A 15,836-nucleotide genomic window follows, 5' to 3' on the forward strand; every position below is an offset into this window, starting at 1 on the left:
TCATCGCTACCTGTGTCCCATCGCTCGTGTGCCGACCATAGCACCACGTTCAAGCTCACTTAAATCTTGATAACGCGCCATTGTAATAGCAGTAAACGATCTAACAACTGCGCCAGACACTTGTCTTACATAGCCGTTACCGACCGCAGTGCCGTATTCTGTCTGTTTACATATCTCTGTATTGAATACGCATGCCTGTATCAGTTTCTTTGGGGCTTCAGACTATATTGCTGCAAGTGCAGTATTGTTATTCGATTTTACCACACTTTTGAGTTGTGTAGGCCCTATGTCAAACTGACATACCCACCCACTACATTTCGAGTATATTTTAGATTCAATTATTTCATGTCAGGAATTTTATTCCCCAGTTTCAACTGTTTCATCAGATTCCTACATTAGACTTATCATTATTTTTTGAGTTTTGGAAACCAGTGTTGTGTCTCCTATGGTGTACTCTAACCAACTAGAGAACGGGAAGAAATTATTTGCTAGCCTCAAATCCCTGAAAAATTTGTTTTTTCTGATTGAACTGCACATGTATCAATGTTACTGTGTGTAATCATTTAGGTCTGTTTGGTAACTATTGTAACATATTACGGTATTTTACACTTCTGCACTCGTAAAATCATGGAAGGTACTTTTTTGTATCATATCATATTGTTTCGTCAAATTACATACACAGAAGGAGTGCGGGAGGAATAACTGCCTGTATTCCTCGCTGCAATCTGTTAGTAGCACTATCTTTCCTTAGGCCCTACTTCAGAGGCTTTTCCAATGAAAGGCATTGTCTGAAATTTTAGTAATTGATTTCTGATAGATATAAGGCTTATTGCTTCTAAAATCTGTCACTTTCTATTATTCGCAAGTTTGTGTGTGTCTCCGACAAGAAAGCAAAACAAGCATATGAGACTCGTACTGCCCTTATCTGTATACGCTCTGTGTCCATATTAATATAATCCGACAATATGACCTGGATTTCACAGGGTAGAGTACTATCCTGAGTCATACCACTGACTGCAAAAGGCACTGACGGAGAAGAACTGTAGTTTCCCAAAAACCTACCAACGAATTAAAGGACATTACGCTGTTTATTGGCTTCTGAACGTATGCACTCTTTCCTTTCAATCACCTCATATTGTTTCCGTAAACATTAGTATTACTAACTGTCACGTTTCTTTTTCTCCTAGTTCAATGAAATGTGCAACTTTATATGAATAACAGTTTGCGTAGGACGTGTTTCGCACTGTTGTAAGAAAATTTAATTTGGCTAAATTATCTGTTGCATTGTCTTGTTTCATCTCTCTGTAATTCTAGAGACCAGCTTCAGTTTTGCATTACATTTAGCTATGCACTGTGAAATATTTCAATTTATGATCGCTTTCTAGTGCAGTATACTTTTATAAATCTAGTGTAACAACGCGAAAATAATCATTTACGCTCCATTGTGTTCCGCGGGGGTGTGCTGTTCTTTTATATTGAGATTGTGTAATACAGAAATAAATGTGCACAACTGTATTTTTCTCTACATTTAGGTCATGCAGTCAGTTAGTCTTACCAGACCGATATTGTCAATATCTGACGGATATATGGCAGGTGTTTTGAGTAACAGACAACAGCAACGTATTTATCGGCGGAGCTACAGTTAAGTTTTGACAACAGTCAGTTCTTCGATTTATCGGAACTGCGGAGCAAGCCATGCTGACATTGAATCTCGTTTTTTTTGCTAATACAAAGCCTTCGTTTTATTTCTACTTTACTTTTATCGGTTCCTTAAAATTTCCCTTTCGCAGTTATATGTTTGGCTTGGTTCAAATGGCTCTAAGCACTATCGGACTTTACATCTGAGGTTATCAGTCCCCGAGACGTAGAACTACTTAAACCTAACTAACCTAAGGAGATCACACACATCCATGCCCGAGCAGGATTCGAACCTGCGCCCGTAGCAGCCGCGTGGTTCCGCACTGAAGCGCCTAGAACCGCTCGGCCACAGCGGCCGGCGCCGTTACATGTTTCCCGTCACTACTCAGAGATCAGCGAAACATTCCACCTCTGATTGACTAATGATTCGCGGTTATTTTTCCAAAAGTTGCAACTTTAGCACTTCAACATTTTTTTTCACTCTCTCGTGGCAGATTTATAATCTGAATGATCGTCCTGCAAAACTTTTAAATAGTTCGACTCCATAGTTAAACCGAGCGAGGTGGCGCAGTGGTTAGCACACTGGACTCGCATTCGGGAGGACGACGGTTCAATCCCGTCTCCAGCCATCCGGATTTAGGTTTTCCGTGATTTCTCTAAATCGTTTCAGGCAAATGCCGGGATGGTTCCTTTGAAAGGGCACGGCCGATTTCCTTCCCCATCCTTCCCTAACCCGAGCTTGCGCTCCGTCTCTAATGACCTCGTTGTCGACGGGACGTTAAAAAAAACCCTAACCTAACCTAACCACAGTTAATGCAGTGTGACAGAGGAGCCTAACGATTCATGTTTCTGAGAATATGTTACCGAGTGTTTTATAAGCTTCGTATTAAAATGTTGAGTAGTTTTTATTAAGTTGTCACTGTGTATCAGTCCGACATACTTCGACGCGGCATAAATTACTAAACAGATATAGTGTAGAGGCAATTTACAGGCTCAATTGCGAAAGATGAAACTGTCTCCTGAGAAGTTCAACCTTGATTCTGGATATGCCTGCGTGCTCTGCAGAACAGCTGTATTTTTAGTCGTGGGTCAGGGCTTTCGCTAAACACTTTTTCGTTCTTAAAATGTGATTTTTAGGCAGTAGAATTAAATTGTTTATATCCTAGAAGTCTTTTATGGTTTATTCATAAAAATTTCACACATTTCTATGTAGTAGACCTATCTCGACCTGATAAACATTATTTAAATAAATACTAGAGAAAAATTTTCGGCTCTTGTAAATACAAGAGTGAAGTCCAATATTGTTGTTGTTGTTGTTGTTGTTGTTGTTGTTGTGGTCTTCAGTCCTGAGACTGGTTTGATACAGCTCTCCATGCTACTCTATCCTGTGCAAACTTCTTCATCTCCCAGTACTTACTGCAACCCACATCCTTCTGAATCTGCTTAGTGTATTCATCTCTTGATCTCCCTCTACGATTTTTACCCTCCACGCTGCCCTCCAATACTATATTGGTGATCCCTTGATAGCTCAACGCATGTCCTACCAACCGATCCCTTCTTCTGGTCAAGTAGTGCCACAAACTTCTCTTCTCCCCAATCCTATGCAACTCTTCCTCATTACTTATGTGATCTACCCATCTAATCTTCAGCATTCTTCTGTAGCACCACATTTCAAAAGCTTCTATTCTCTTCTTGTCCAAACTATTTATCGTCCATGTTTCACTTCCATACATGGCTACACTCCATACAAGTACTTTCAAAAACGACTTCCTAACACTTAAATCAATATTCGATGTCAACAAATTTCTCTTCTTCAGAAACGCTTTCCTTGCCGTTGCCAGTCCACATTTTATATCCTCTCTACTTCGACCATCATCAGTTATTTTGCTCCCCAAATAGCAAAACTCCATTACTACTTTAAGTGTCTCATTTCCTAATCTAATTCCCTCAGCATCACCCGGCTTAATTCGACTACATTCCATTATCCTCGTTTTGCTTTTGTTGATGTTCATCTTATACCCTCCTTTCAAGACACTATCCATTCCATTCAACTCCTCTTCCAAGTCCTTTGCTGTCTCTGACAGAATTACAATGTCGTCGACGAACCTCAAAGTTTTTATTTCTTCTCCATGGATTTTAATACCTACTCCGAATTTTTCTTTTGTTTCTTTCACTGCTTGCTCAATATACAGATTGAATAACATCGGGGAGAGACTACAACCCTGTCTCACTCCCTTCCCAACCACTGCTTCCCTTTCATACCCCTCGACTCTTATAACTGGCATCTGGTTTCTGTACAAATTGTAAATAGCCTTTCGCTCCCTGTATTTTACCCCTGCCACCTTTAGAATTTGAAAGAGTGTATTCCAGTCAACATTGTCAAAAGCTCTCTCTAAGTCCACAAATGCGAGAAATGTAGGTTTGCCTTTCCTTAATCTATTTTCTAAGATAAGTCGTAGGGTCAGTATTGCCTCACGTGTTCCAACATTTCTACGGAATCCAAACTGATCTTCCCCGAGGTCGGTTTCTACTAGTTTTTCCATTCGTCTGTAAAGAATCCGAATTAGTATTTTGTAGCTGTGGCTTATTAAACTGATAATTCGGTAATTTTCACATCTGTCAACACCTGCTTTCTTTGGGATTGGATTTATTATATTCTTCTTGAAGTCTAAGGATATTTCGCCTGTTTCATATATCTTGCTCACCAGATGGTAGAGTTTTGTCAGGACTGGCTCTCCCAAGGCTGTCAGTAGTTCTAATGGAATGCTGTCTACTCCGGGGGCCTTGTTTCGACTCAGGTCTTTCAGTGCTCTGTCAAACTCTTCACGCAGTATTATATCTCCCATTTCATTTTCATCTACATCCTCTTCCATTTCCATAATATTGTCCTCAAGTACATCGCCCTTGTATAGACCCTCTATATACTCCTTCCACCTTTCTGCTTTCCCTTCTTTGCTTAGAACTGGGCTTCCATCTGAGCCTTTGGTATTCATACAAGTGGTTCTCTTTTCTCTGAAGGTCTCTTTAATTTTCCTGTAGACTGTATCTATCTTACCCCTAGTGAGATATTATGGAAAAATATTGACGAGACGAAAGATGTTCAAAAAACATTCAATAACTGAATTGGTGCTGTATAATCCCTCTCCTCTCTTTCAACTTTGAATCACTAATTTTTTTTTGAGGATCTATTAATAAAAATGTCAGAGAACGTCGCAGGTTGTCCTCTCCTCTAACATCAGCCAAGTGCCAGTCACTGTTATATCTCTCGCTCTGCAGTGATCTTAAATAGAATAAAATATCAATTTTCTTCCAACATTTCCCGGCCTAAAGAAAAGGACGACAACCTTTCAAGCATAGGCGCCTGCAAATGGTGCCAGAAGAGAGCAGGTACCCACTCCTGAGACCTGGGGCATTGACTTTTTATTTGTTTACAGATTTGACGCACTTCTAGGAATGGTTGTTGTTCCACAAAATAGTAGATATATTACTGCTGAGCGGAACAGGAAATACTGTGACTTTAAAAATAGCTACATAATTTAGATTTGGCTGCTTATCACGCTGATAACGAGTAATTATGCCATTTCCTTGGAGCAGCGATAGTTTCTGCGCTGACTTGCAGTCAAGGTGGGTACATACCTTCTCAGAACAGAGCCGAAACAGAACTCTCAAACTTTTCTCTGAGGCTTGCCCTTATTGTGCTGCGGAAAAGGTCTGGTTTGACACCAAACGCGGACGCCAACTATTGGGACGCCTTCTACGCGATCACCAACATTACATTGACAATGTTTATGTTGTACATGGCCGATATCAGTCTCCTGCTGTACAACGTAATGAGACCAGTAGTTTACCTTTTGTGCATCGAGGAATAAAACCCGTGGTGGCTTGTTAAGACTACGTTCAGTTTCACATCGCGCGGTGGTTGTAGTAGACCTGAAGAAAATGACCATGTTTCTTCTGTAGGTATGGTCATCTATGCTTTATCTGACGACCCATATGCAAACGCAGGAAAGAGAAAATGCAATTTTCTGCGCTGAAAACCAGCATGCACACACAAAGTTACCGAATCTGTACTGTTGTTAGCATGGCAAATAGGATTCCAAACTGGGGAGACGGTATTCGTCCAGTCCTAGGGTATTAGAAGTCGCTGCTACAGTCCTAGTTGAGGGTGGTTTGTGGAGATTAACCACAGTCGTCTAGTCGAGTGCTGGGACTGGGTGCATTTCACACAAACAGTCCAAAAAATGTAGCCTCCAAAACACATTAGATTAAATTTAAATCATGGGAGCTGATATTAAAAAATAGAAGGCATAAAATAAAGCAATAAATGTATTAACTTGGTAAGGTGAGTAACTTTATAAACAGAAGATTAGCGAAAGTTGAAAAAGTTTATTCAAAGTTTCTCCACTTGAAGAGTATTAATGAATAGTATTATTTTCTTACTGTTTTACTGATATTCAACAGAATTTCCTCAATGGTTTTGCCTTTTTTTTTATTTCACATTTTTAATTTCCAGCGTCGATCTAATATTATTGGTAAATAAATAAAAATATCTTTTGCGAATATTATCTATCTTTTTTCCTAACTCGGAGGATACCCTGAACTTAATGATATAAAAATTTAATAAGTAGTACATTGCTGTGCATATATTTTTAAGAATAATACCTTACAAGATATAAAATCGAAGTGCGCATTCGACATTATTAGAATATCACATAGTGCTGCGACTGTGAACATGGTCTGTAGTCTTTGGTTGTGCGAACGTATAAATAAAGGGGATGATACTTTTTTTCAGCTGTCTTCGTATACGGTCAGGACAGTCAGTTTTTGTATTACTTTCTCTTTAGTGGAGAGTCTTTCCCTTTCTGTCGTTGGCTTCCCTCAACTTCCTGTGGTTTGTCGGTTGACCCTGTGGACCCAGGAACTGTATTCAATTTATTGGTGACAGCAGGTATGACTGGGCACATACACCTGGCTGGAATTCTCTCGGTCACGCCGCAACTGCATCCATGTGGGCTAGCCCTCAAGGGAGCAATCGAAAAATGTCCTGTGTTAAACCATTTTGCCGGCCGCGGTGGCCGTGCGGTTCTAGGTGCTGCAGTCCGGAACCGCGGGACTGCTACGGTCGCAGGTTCGAATCCTGCCTCGGGCATGGATGTGTGTGATGTCCTTAGGTTAGTTAGGTTTAAGTAGTTCTAAGTTCTAGGGAACTGATGACCTAAGATGTTCAGTCCCATAGTGCTCAGAGCCATTTGAACCGTTTTTTAAACCATTTTCTAGAAAAAAAAATGGTTCAAATGGCTCTGAGCACTATGGGACTTAACTGCTGTGGTCATCAGTCCCCTAAAACAGAACTACTTAAACCTAACTAACCTAAGGACATCACACACGTCCATGCCCGAGACAGGATTCGAACCTGTGACCGTAGTGGTCGCGCGGTTCCAGACTGTAGCGCCTAGAACCGCTCGGCCACTTCGGCCGGCCATTTTCTAGAATTCCTTGCCATTTTGAAGACTGTTTTCGTGGTACTCTATTTTATGAAAATTATCTAAGAAGCTGTGAAATTGCCTTACTTAAAAATATAAAGGCTTTTAGTGTAATATGCTTTAAAGGGAGTGGGGCACTTATGACCCCCCCCCCCCCCCCCCTCGCCCCATTGATCTGCGCGTGCCTCTAGAAGCCTCCACGTTACTGTGACACGGCGATTTCAAAGAGTATCAAGACTGCAGACACGTACACGCTATTAAACAAAACTCGGTTAATTAAATTTTTTATTTTTCTATGACTAAAGCTTGGTGACTACCGTTCAAGGGTCACGTGTTGTTAGCCGAACATGCGCACCTCAGATCCGGCGACCCGGTGGTTGCGCCCAACATCGAGTTGTCCAGCGCAGGCACGGAGAGTGAAGGCCGTGTGTGGTCGGTTGCAGGTGCTGCAGTACAACATGACGGGCGGCAAGAAGAACCGCGGACTGGCCGTCGTGCTGTCCTACCGGCTGCTGGCGCGCCACGAGGAGCTGGCGTCCCGGAACACCGAGCTGGCGCACATCATGGGCTGGGCCCTCGAGATGGTGAGTACTGACCACTGGCCGCAGCTCGAGGCCAAAGTAGCGCGTAGGTCCAGAACGGCGCCTTTATTTACAGTCTCGACAAGGGAAACTCAGTACGTCGCTCATTCGGAGAAAAAGTGAAAACTATTATCAACCCACAGGTTATTTTGAACACAACAATGATTTACTAGAATAGCTCTACTGTAGGTGGTATGCCATTATCTTCCTCGACCTTTCTTCTGATTTACCCAGCCAGTTTTATAGGAATCAACTGATGGCTCTCGATCTTCCACCATAACCGAGTCCATCAACATGAGGTAGCCAAGGAGGTGGACACGTGGGTTCTACTATGCCAAGACTGTTCGGTAGCTACAACAGGAAAACACAAATAATTAGGAGGAGTACAAAATAAGAAAGTACTTATTACTTAACATTTCTGTACTCCATGATCTGTGGGTTGACAATTATGAAGACGCGACTAGACTAAACGTCTGTAGAATGACATAATATTCAAGTCACAAATCTTGCAGTGACGAATTAATCCCTCGTAATCTTGAATGTCGAATCCGCCGAATTTGAAGACTAACTTGGAAATGGGCTACAAAGACTTGATGGCATTAACGGCTAAGCTGCAGACGATGACACTAACATCGGCGCCGGCTGACCACTGAGCGCGGCTACGAACTGTAGACTGGCACAACTGCACTACACTCCTGCTGCACATGAAGTGGCCTAGCGACGCCTCGCGGCGAGCATAAGTTCTGCGATTTTTTTTCTTTATTGTTATTTGAACACCTTATACAAAAGGTGGGCCGGCAGCGGCAATATTACGCTGCTCTTCGGCCACAAACAGTACAAATAGAAACAAGGAAGACACAGAAAAACAAAACATATTGGTGGACAAAAAACAGTAGACATATGAGTAAAAAACCAAGAGCCGTTCAGAGGGGTAGTAAAATAAAAAACGGTCAGCACTGTACACGAACACTAAGTACTGCGACTGGCTGTGTACCCTTTGGCTAGCACAGCCATTCTTCTGTTCCGTTTATCGAGAGAATCGCAGTCGGATCGATCTCTCAGGCGGTGGTGTGGTCGTAAGACGGACGACATCATATCAACAGTTTTACAGGGACCAATATTCAGTTATGCATATTTCACATTAAGATGTCATTGCGAGAGGTGAAAGAGGAAAACTCGAATCCCAACATTTGTGATGGTAGTCTGTCACTTACCCACTGAACCAACGATCGACGTTCTGGCGTGGCACGATGTGACGTTGCTGACCGAGCGAAATGGTGCGGTGGTTAGCACAACGGACTCGCGTTCGGAAGGACGACGCTTATCCAGTTATAGGTTATCCGCAATTTCCCTAAATCACTTACGGCAAACGTCGGGATGATTAGTTCTCCGTCCTTATCGAGTCCGAGCCTGTACTCTGTCTCTAACGACCTCGTCGTTGGCGGGATGTTAAACCCCAGTTTAGTGTGGCGTTTTTATTTGCAGCGTTCGAGGTGTGCCAAACCATTAGAGGCAAAACTATGCAGACAGAAGACGGTTCTAAACTGAGTGTTTTGAAGTACGGAATCAACGGTTGGAAATAAATACAGTGGAACCTCGTGTACCCGGACTAGGTGGGACTTTAGTTCATCCGGATAATCGAAAATCCGGAATGTCAGAAGAAAATGTAATGACATGAATCAAATGCTTTAAACACACATGTTATATTTATTTTCACATAAAGATACAAATTATACGTTACTTGGGACCCACGTCGGCTTGGCACGTGCAACAGTAAGTATTTATGTCGGACGACTTGTCTGGCCTAGAAGTAATAAATTGCATACAGAAACCTTCCCCGTCGTATCAAAATCTCTACAGTAGTTCCTAAGATTATCCTCCACATACAGGCTGAAAAACACGGCTCGGGCGTAACATGTAGAGAAGACGTGTATTGATGTATACGTAGATTCTGGTCAAGTTTTTCTCTGGAGCTGCGGCAGCTGTTTACTTTACTGCTTTTCCCGCCAGATACGGCCTCCTCTGTAACCGACTAGTACTTAACTCCCATCATTGCCACGTATTGTCATCCAAATTCCAATATATATATATATATATATATATATATATATATATATATATATATATATATATATATATATACGCTCATCATTACTACAATTATAAATTATACACTCAAACATTCCTCATGACTTAGTCTATCTATTAGTGAATACCATATCAAAATCCCTACAGTAGTTCGTCAGGTTACCCTTGACATGCAGAAAATGTTGACCAGAACAAAACAGCAAATTTCAACACTGAAATAATCACTAAGTTTGTTTTGAACCAAATTCGTATGTCGTTTATGTGCAACACGGTCACGTAGGTTTTCCATCGGTAATAGTTCGGCCGGAGTAGTTTCCACCTCGAGTTCCAAGTATACCATTAATCTGTCGAGATGCCTTTGTACGTACCACAATGCCTTCAGATGGAGCGCCAATTTCGTCAGCTAGTTCGTCAGCACTATCGCCATTGTCTGCAGACGAACACTATCATTTCGAGGCATTCTTAATAAATGCAAAACCTTGCATTTATTGAGCTGCAGTTCACCTTACTACAACGTACTCCGCATGAAATTGTTCACGCGGAGATTAGTTTGACTAACAGTCGAGAAAATGCGAACACCTTGAGAGAGAACAATTCCCATCCCCTCTTACAACGTGTGAACGTCCTGATCGAACATATCGTTAGGAACCCGCTGGCCGCTGGAGAAATAATGCTGCCACTTTGTACTTTTTCATTTTCTTCGTCTTGCGGTCCGTGTCAAGTGCACACCTAATCTTGTGCAACTGGGAACTCCTATGATACCCAGCGAGGTCCAGAACATCATGCTAAGTATTCAGCCGGCGTGGCACTGCATAATGCACCAGTGCATCTTGCCAAGTATTCACCCGGCGTGATGCTGGATAATGATCCAGAACATCGTGCCGCTGGTTAATGCTCCAGTACATCGTGCCAAGTATTCAGCCGGCTTGACGCTGGATAATGGTCCAGAATACCGTGCGAAGCATTCAACAGGCGTTACGCTGGATAATGCACTCTTACGAGAAGATTTTCAATTTCAGAGCGCCTTATGTAGATCACCGCATCATGGTAGTTCAGACTGAAACGAGATGTGTTGATTATTACTAATGTTATTGACTAAACCCACAAAAATTAAGCAGATATAATCAATACGAAAAATGAGAATAAAAATGCCGTGAGTCCTTTTCCGGACTGGTGAATTTTGCATTACAAAGAGGAGTGTATGAGAGCAATTAATCACAATAGCAGAAGTGTAGGACATGTTTAAGCTAACAGATTACATTGCTTGAAAATAACGAAGACGTAAACAAACAGTTATTTAGATGCATTGTCTATACAGAACAGAGAGATGGTAACTACGACTAGATTCAAACAAGATAAAACAGTTTTGATTACGAGAAAATAACATTGAAGGTAAGTGGTTTTCACAGTCTTCAAGGTGTTCTGTCGGTGCAATACACGTAAATGCTTTGAGTCTAATTTCATGAACTGCTTTAATTTCTAATGATCTTCTCTGGCAAATATTTACTTCCATTACCAGCTATATGACTGCGTTATAGGTCTACGTCCTCTAGCACTCTCAGTCAAGTCTCTCATTATTCGCCTATGTGGTTGGCACAAAAGGAATGACCGACAGTGTCGTACTTTTTGAAGACTTAGTTTCTAATTGCCCTTGTTCCTTGGCTGTCATTTAGACAGGTAATGTTGCCCAGGCCATTTCAATAACTTAAAAGACGGTGAGCAGGAGCCGATCCATGACGTTAAACAAGTTGGTCCTCATTTTCGCAAAAGCTAAGGGAAGGAAGCCTTGCTAGAATTTAACTTCCCGTCGATATTGAGGTCGTTAGAGACGGAACATTAGCTCAGGAGAAGGGGCAGCATAAGAAACTACCGAGGTTTCATTAAAAGCATCATCCCTGTTTTCACTTGAAGTGTGTTACGGAAACTACCTTACTTTGAAGAGAATGAAGTAGAGAGAAAAATTTGACAGAGCTCTGAAGGATCTAAGTCGAAATAAGTCCCCTTGAGTAAGTGACATTTTCTCAGAATTATTTAGATCCTTCGGAGAGCCATCTATGACATTTCTATTCTAGCTTTATACAGGCTGGCGAAATACTCCCATATTTCTACAGAAGGCATCTGCTAACATGTGTGAGCATTACCGAGCTATCGGTTTTGTAAGTCGTAGTTACAAAATACTTATTTACAGAAAAGTGAAAAAACAAGTAGATACCGATCAGTTTGGGTTCCGGCGAAGAACAGGAATACACGAGGCCATACTGACCTTAAGGCTTATCTTACAAGATGGACTGCAGAAAGGCAAAGATACGCTTATGGCATTAACTTCTGAAGGTAACAGGGAAAAACACAGGGAGCGAAAAGTTATCTACCATCGGTTACTATTTGTTTTCCGCCTTGAGCTTACTGCAATTTAATTAAAGAGAGTTATACCAGACACGTTTCGCTGTTGGAAATTTTTGGTAAGTTACTTTGGGACCAAACTGCTGACGTCATCAGTCCCTAGTCTTACACAGTATTCAATCTAACTTAAAAGGCGCCTTAAACAGCGCGGCTACCCCGCGCGGCTGTCGCTGTTATTTATAAAGCATCTTCCCTGTTTATTCTACAAATTGCTTACGGTGGTTCTTTACATATTCTCCAAACCACACCTTCTTCGCCGCCCGGACTGGCCGTGCGGTTCTAAGTGCTACAGTCTGGAGCCGAGCGACCGCTACGGTCGCAGGTTCGAATCCTGCCTCGGGCATGGATGTGTGTGGTGTCCTTAGGTTAGTTAGGTTTAATTAGTTCTAAGTTCTAGGCGACTGATGACCTCAGAAGTTCAGTCGCATAGTGCTCAGAGCCATTTTTTGAACCACACCTTCTTCCGTGGTTGCTAGCAGCGGCTGACGTAGAAAGACTTCGATTCACATACGCACTTGGCAGTTTTTGCCATTCTGCAGTATTTCTTCCGCTGCATTTGTGTTATTTACACTTCACTTCTGTAAACTGAACTGAAGTTATGTGTGTTTCTCTCTCTCGCACACATGCTTGTCAGTTAATACGATAAGATCTTTAATCTGTCCTATCACACAGTATACAGGTTGTAATATATGTTACTGCTGTCAAGTCTTAGGCAGTGGCAGTTCTTGATAACGTCTGACATAACTGATGTAGACTGGCAATGGCAAGGAAAGCGTTTCTGAAGAAGAGAAATTTGTTAATATCGAGTATAGATTTAAGTGTCAGGAAGTCGTTTCTGAAAGTATTCGTATGGAGTGCAGCCATGTCTGGAAGTGAAACATGGACGGTAAATAGTTTGGACAAGAAGAGAATAGAAGCTTTCGAAATGTGGTGCTACAGAAGAATGCTGAAGATTAGATGGGTAGATCACATAACTAATGAGGAAGTATTGAATAGGATTGGGGAGAAAAGAAGTTTGTGGCGCAACTTGACCAGAAGAAGGGAATCGGTTGGTAGGACATGTTCTGAGGCATCAAGGGATCACCAATTTAGTATTGGAGGGCAGCGTGGAGGGTAAAAATCGTAGGGGGAGGCCAAGAGATGAATACATTAAGCAGATTCAGAAGGATGTAGGTTGCAGTAGGTACTGGGAGATGAAGAAGCTTGCACAGGATAGAGTAGCATGGGGAGCTGCATCAAACCAGTCTCGGGACTGAATACCACAACAACAACAACAACTGACGCACAGTTTATACATGGAACTGACATGTCAAAGAGTGTACATGTTTTTTTTTTGTTATTTCAAAGATCTTATTTATATATATTTGTGAGATGCACTCATATATGAAAATTAACGTTTTTTCGACAATTGTTATATGAAGATTCAATATACGAATGGTAGAAAATTGAAAAATAATCTAACGTAACAAGCCAAATTTTGCATGCAGAACACAGACTGCCAACCAAAATGATTTGGTTAAAATACTGTTCAAATTTTGTATGTACATCTTATTCCGTAACTCTGTTCATTAAGTGTGTTGTCCGGTAGTGTTGTAGTACAGATGTATATTGCAGATTCTTCTAGCATATTTAATAATCTGCCTTTTTCTGCTTTATGAAGAATGGTGATGTTTTTGTTAATGACATTATCAGAACGTTTGTATTCTCTTAAATGAGCGCTGAATGCTGAGTGATTGATTTTACGAATATTAATACGTTCTCTAAATCTCGTTTTGATGTATCTCAGTGTTAACCCAATATAAACTTTATCACATAATGAAATAACAAAAGACAAGTAATGTACTGTTCCTTGTTTATACTATATGACAGTTACGTCAAACGTCAACAAAAATTGTCGTTGCATAAGACTGTCAGCAGTAACATACATGACAACCTGTATATTGTGTGATAGGACATAATTCACATCCTGTCGTACTAAATGACACGCATGTCACAGCTATAAAGGTACATAATGTAAGTAGACTTAGATAACTGCTGCTATATGTAAAGTAGTCAATTTGTAGGCATCGATGTACGTCAGTGGTTTGTTCCTCTGTATCATATGCCACTGATGATGGTTTATAAACGCGAAACTCGGTTTTGGCAAATAAACGTTTCTAGTACAATTCATGCTGTGTAGGACACGTCCATTAATAAATACTGAAAGCTACAGAGCAACAAGCATTCAAGATTTGTACTGAAAGTATTTGTATGATATGTAGCCTTGTATGGAAGCGAAATGTGTGCAATAAGCAGAACAGACTAGAACAGGATAGAAGTTGTATTGGAAGATTTTTCACACAAAACAATACTGTGACGTGTTATGTAATAGAGTTGTCAGATTCAATGTCATAAGAATATATTTTCATTATTTTTTGTATTTTTTCCACCCTTTGTACTTTGGAGAACAAAATTTTTGGAGGGGTGTACCGGAAGTGAAATTATAACATGTAAAGAAATCAGTTTTATTGCAAAATGGTTTAACTCGACTGTAAATGATTATAAGCATTAAACTAAAGTAAGTACAACTAATACAGCTTAGTACTTACTTTGGTTTATTTAATCTCCGCCTTATGCAAACCATAATTTATTTTTCCTTTTTTTTATGGAAACATGTTTCGACACCTACGTGTCAAATTTTGTAGGTGGGATTTATTTCTATAAAATGTAATGCATAATGCGTCGTTATTTATCTATTCTAGGCCAAAAAACTGTAAATGTACATTGTGTTTATTTTGTTTTGATTCTTCGTCTGAAAAATTCGGTGCTAGGTTGGGCTTTTGGTGCCCTCCTTTCATCGTTTTGACAGCATTTCATCTGCACAGTAGCCATGAAGAAACAAGTTTATTTCTGAAAAAAAAATGTGTTTTGTCTAAGACGTAGTTTAAATAAACCTGATTTAAAAAGCAAACACGGAAAAAATGAAAAAAATGTTCTCGGAAAGAAAGTTTCTTATTTTCTAAAACATGTTTCATGGCCATCCCTTTGATTTCTTGTCAAGCATTTAAGTAAGTCACGTAATGTACTTCTTGAAAATGAATATGTCTCACTCGCGTCCCTGATTATCATTTCAAGAAGTCTGATTTTTTCTACGATTTCTTTCGTGTTAATTTTTATGTAATGACTCCTCCATATTTGCCTTTTAAACAAAACATAACTTTATAAAATGAATTTTTTGTGGTACCTGTTTTGTCTGTTACTACACGAAATTACTTTGCCCGATACGATCCGAACGTAATGCTGTAGTAGTTCAACGTTCCCGTTGTTACTGCACAAATCCCAAACAGCTGCCCTGTTTGTCGCACTTGTTTTTCCGCAAAGTACCTGCTTGCTCTATGTACACTGGCTGAAACCTGTCGGAAGCCGTTTACCACAAACTTCGCAAGAAAACAAGATAGTACCTTATCTCTCCCTCGCAGTCCATGAGATTTTCCTCTAAACCATAAAATACTGCCTGCAAGTATGCATACTTTTCTCCCGAAAAAATGGGCTTAATTGAGCCAGAGACAGCTAAACACAGTTTCAGGTCGCACCGTTCTTGCAACTCGAGGACGTCATCTATCAACGTACTTACGTTCTGAGAATTCTGTAGATCCCCTTTCTTCTT

The 15,836-nt window shown here is 40.7% G+C and overlaps 1 protein-coding gene across 1 annotated transcript in view; it reads left to right on the top strand.

The window, feature by feature from the left end:
- The window catches only part of LOC126191163 (farnesyl pyrophosphate synthase-like), a 266,033-nt gene that overhangs the window by 93,260 nt on the left and 156,937 nt on the right, over nt 1-15,836 (top strand). The window contains exon 3 of the mRNA XM_049931935.1: nt 7,565-7,705. Coding sequence (XP_049787892.1) covers nt 7,565-7,705 — 141 coding nt within the window. The remainder of the gene's footprint in view (nt 1-7,564; nt 7,706-15,836) is intronic.

Source organism: Schistocerca cancellata, chromosome 6, assembly GCF_023864275.1.
Source record: "Schistocerca cancellata isolate TAMUIC-IGC-003103 chromosome 6, iqSchCanc2.1, whole genome shotgun sequence".
Lineage (NCBI taxonomy): Eukaryota > Metazoa > Arthropoda > Insecta > Orthoptera > Acrididae > Schistocerca > Schistocerca cancellata.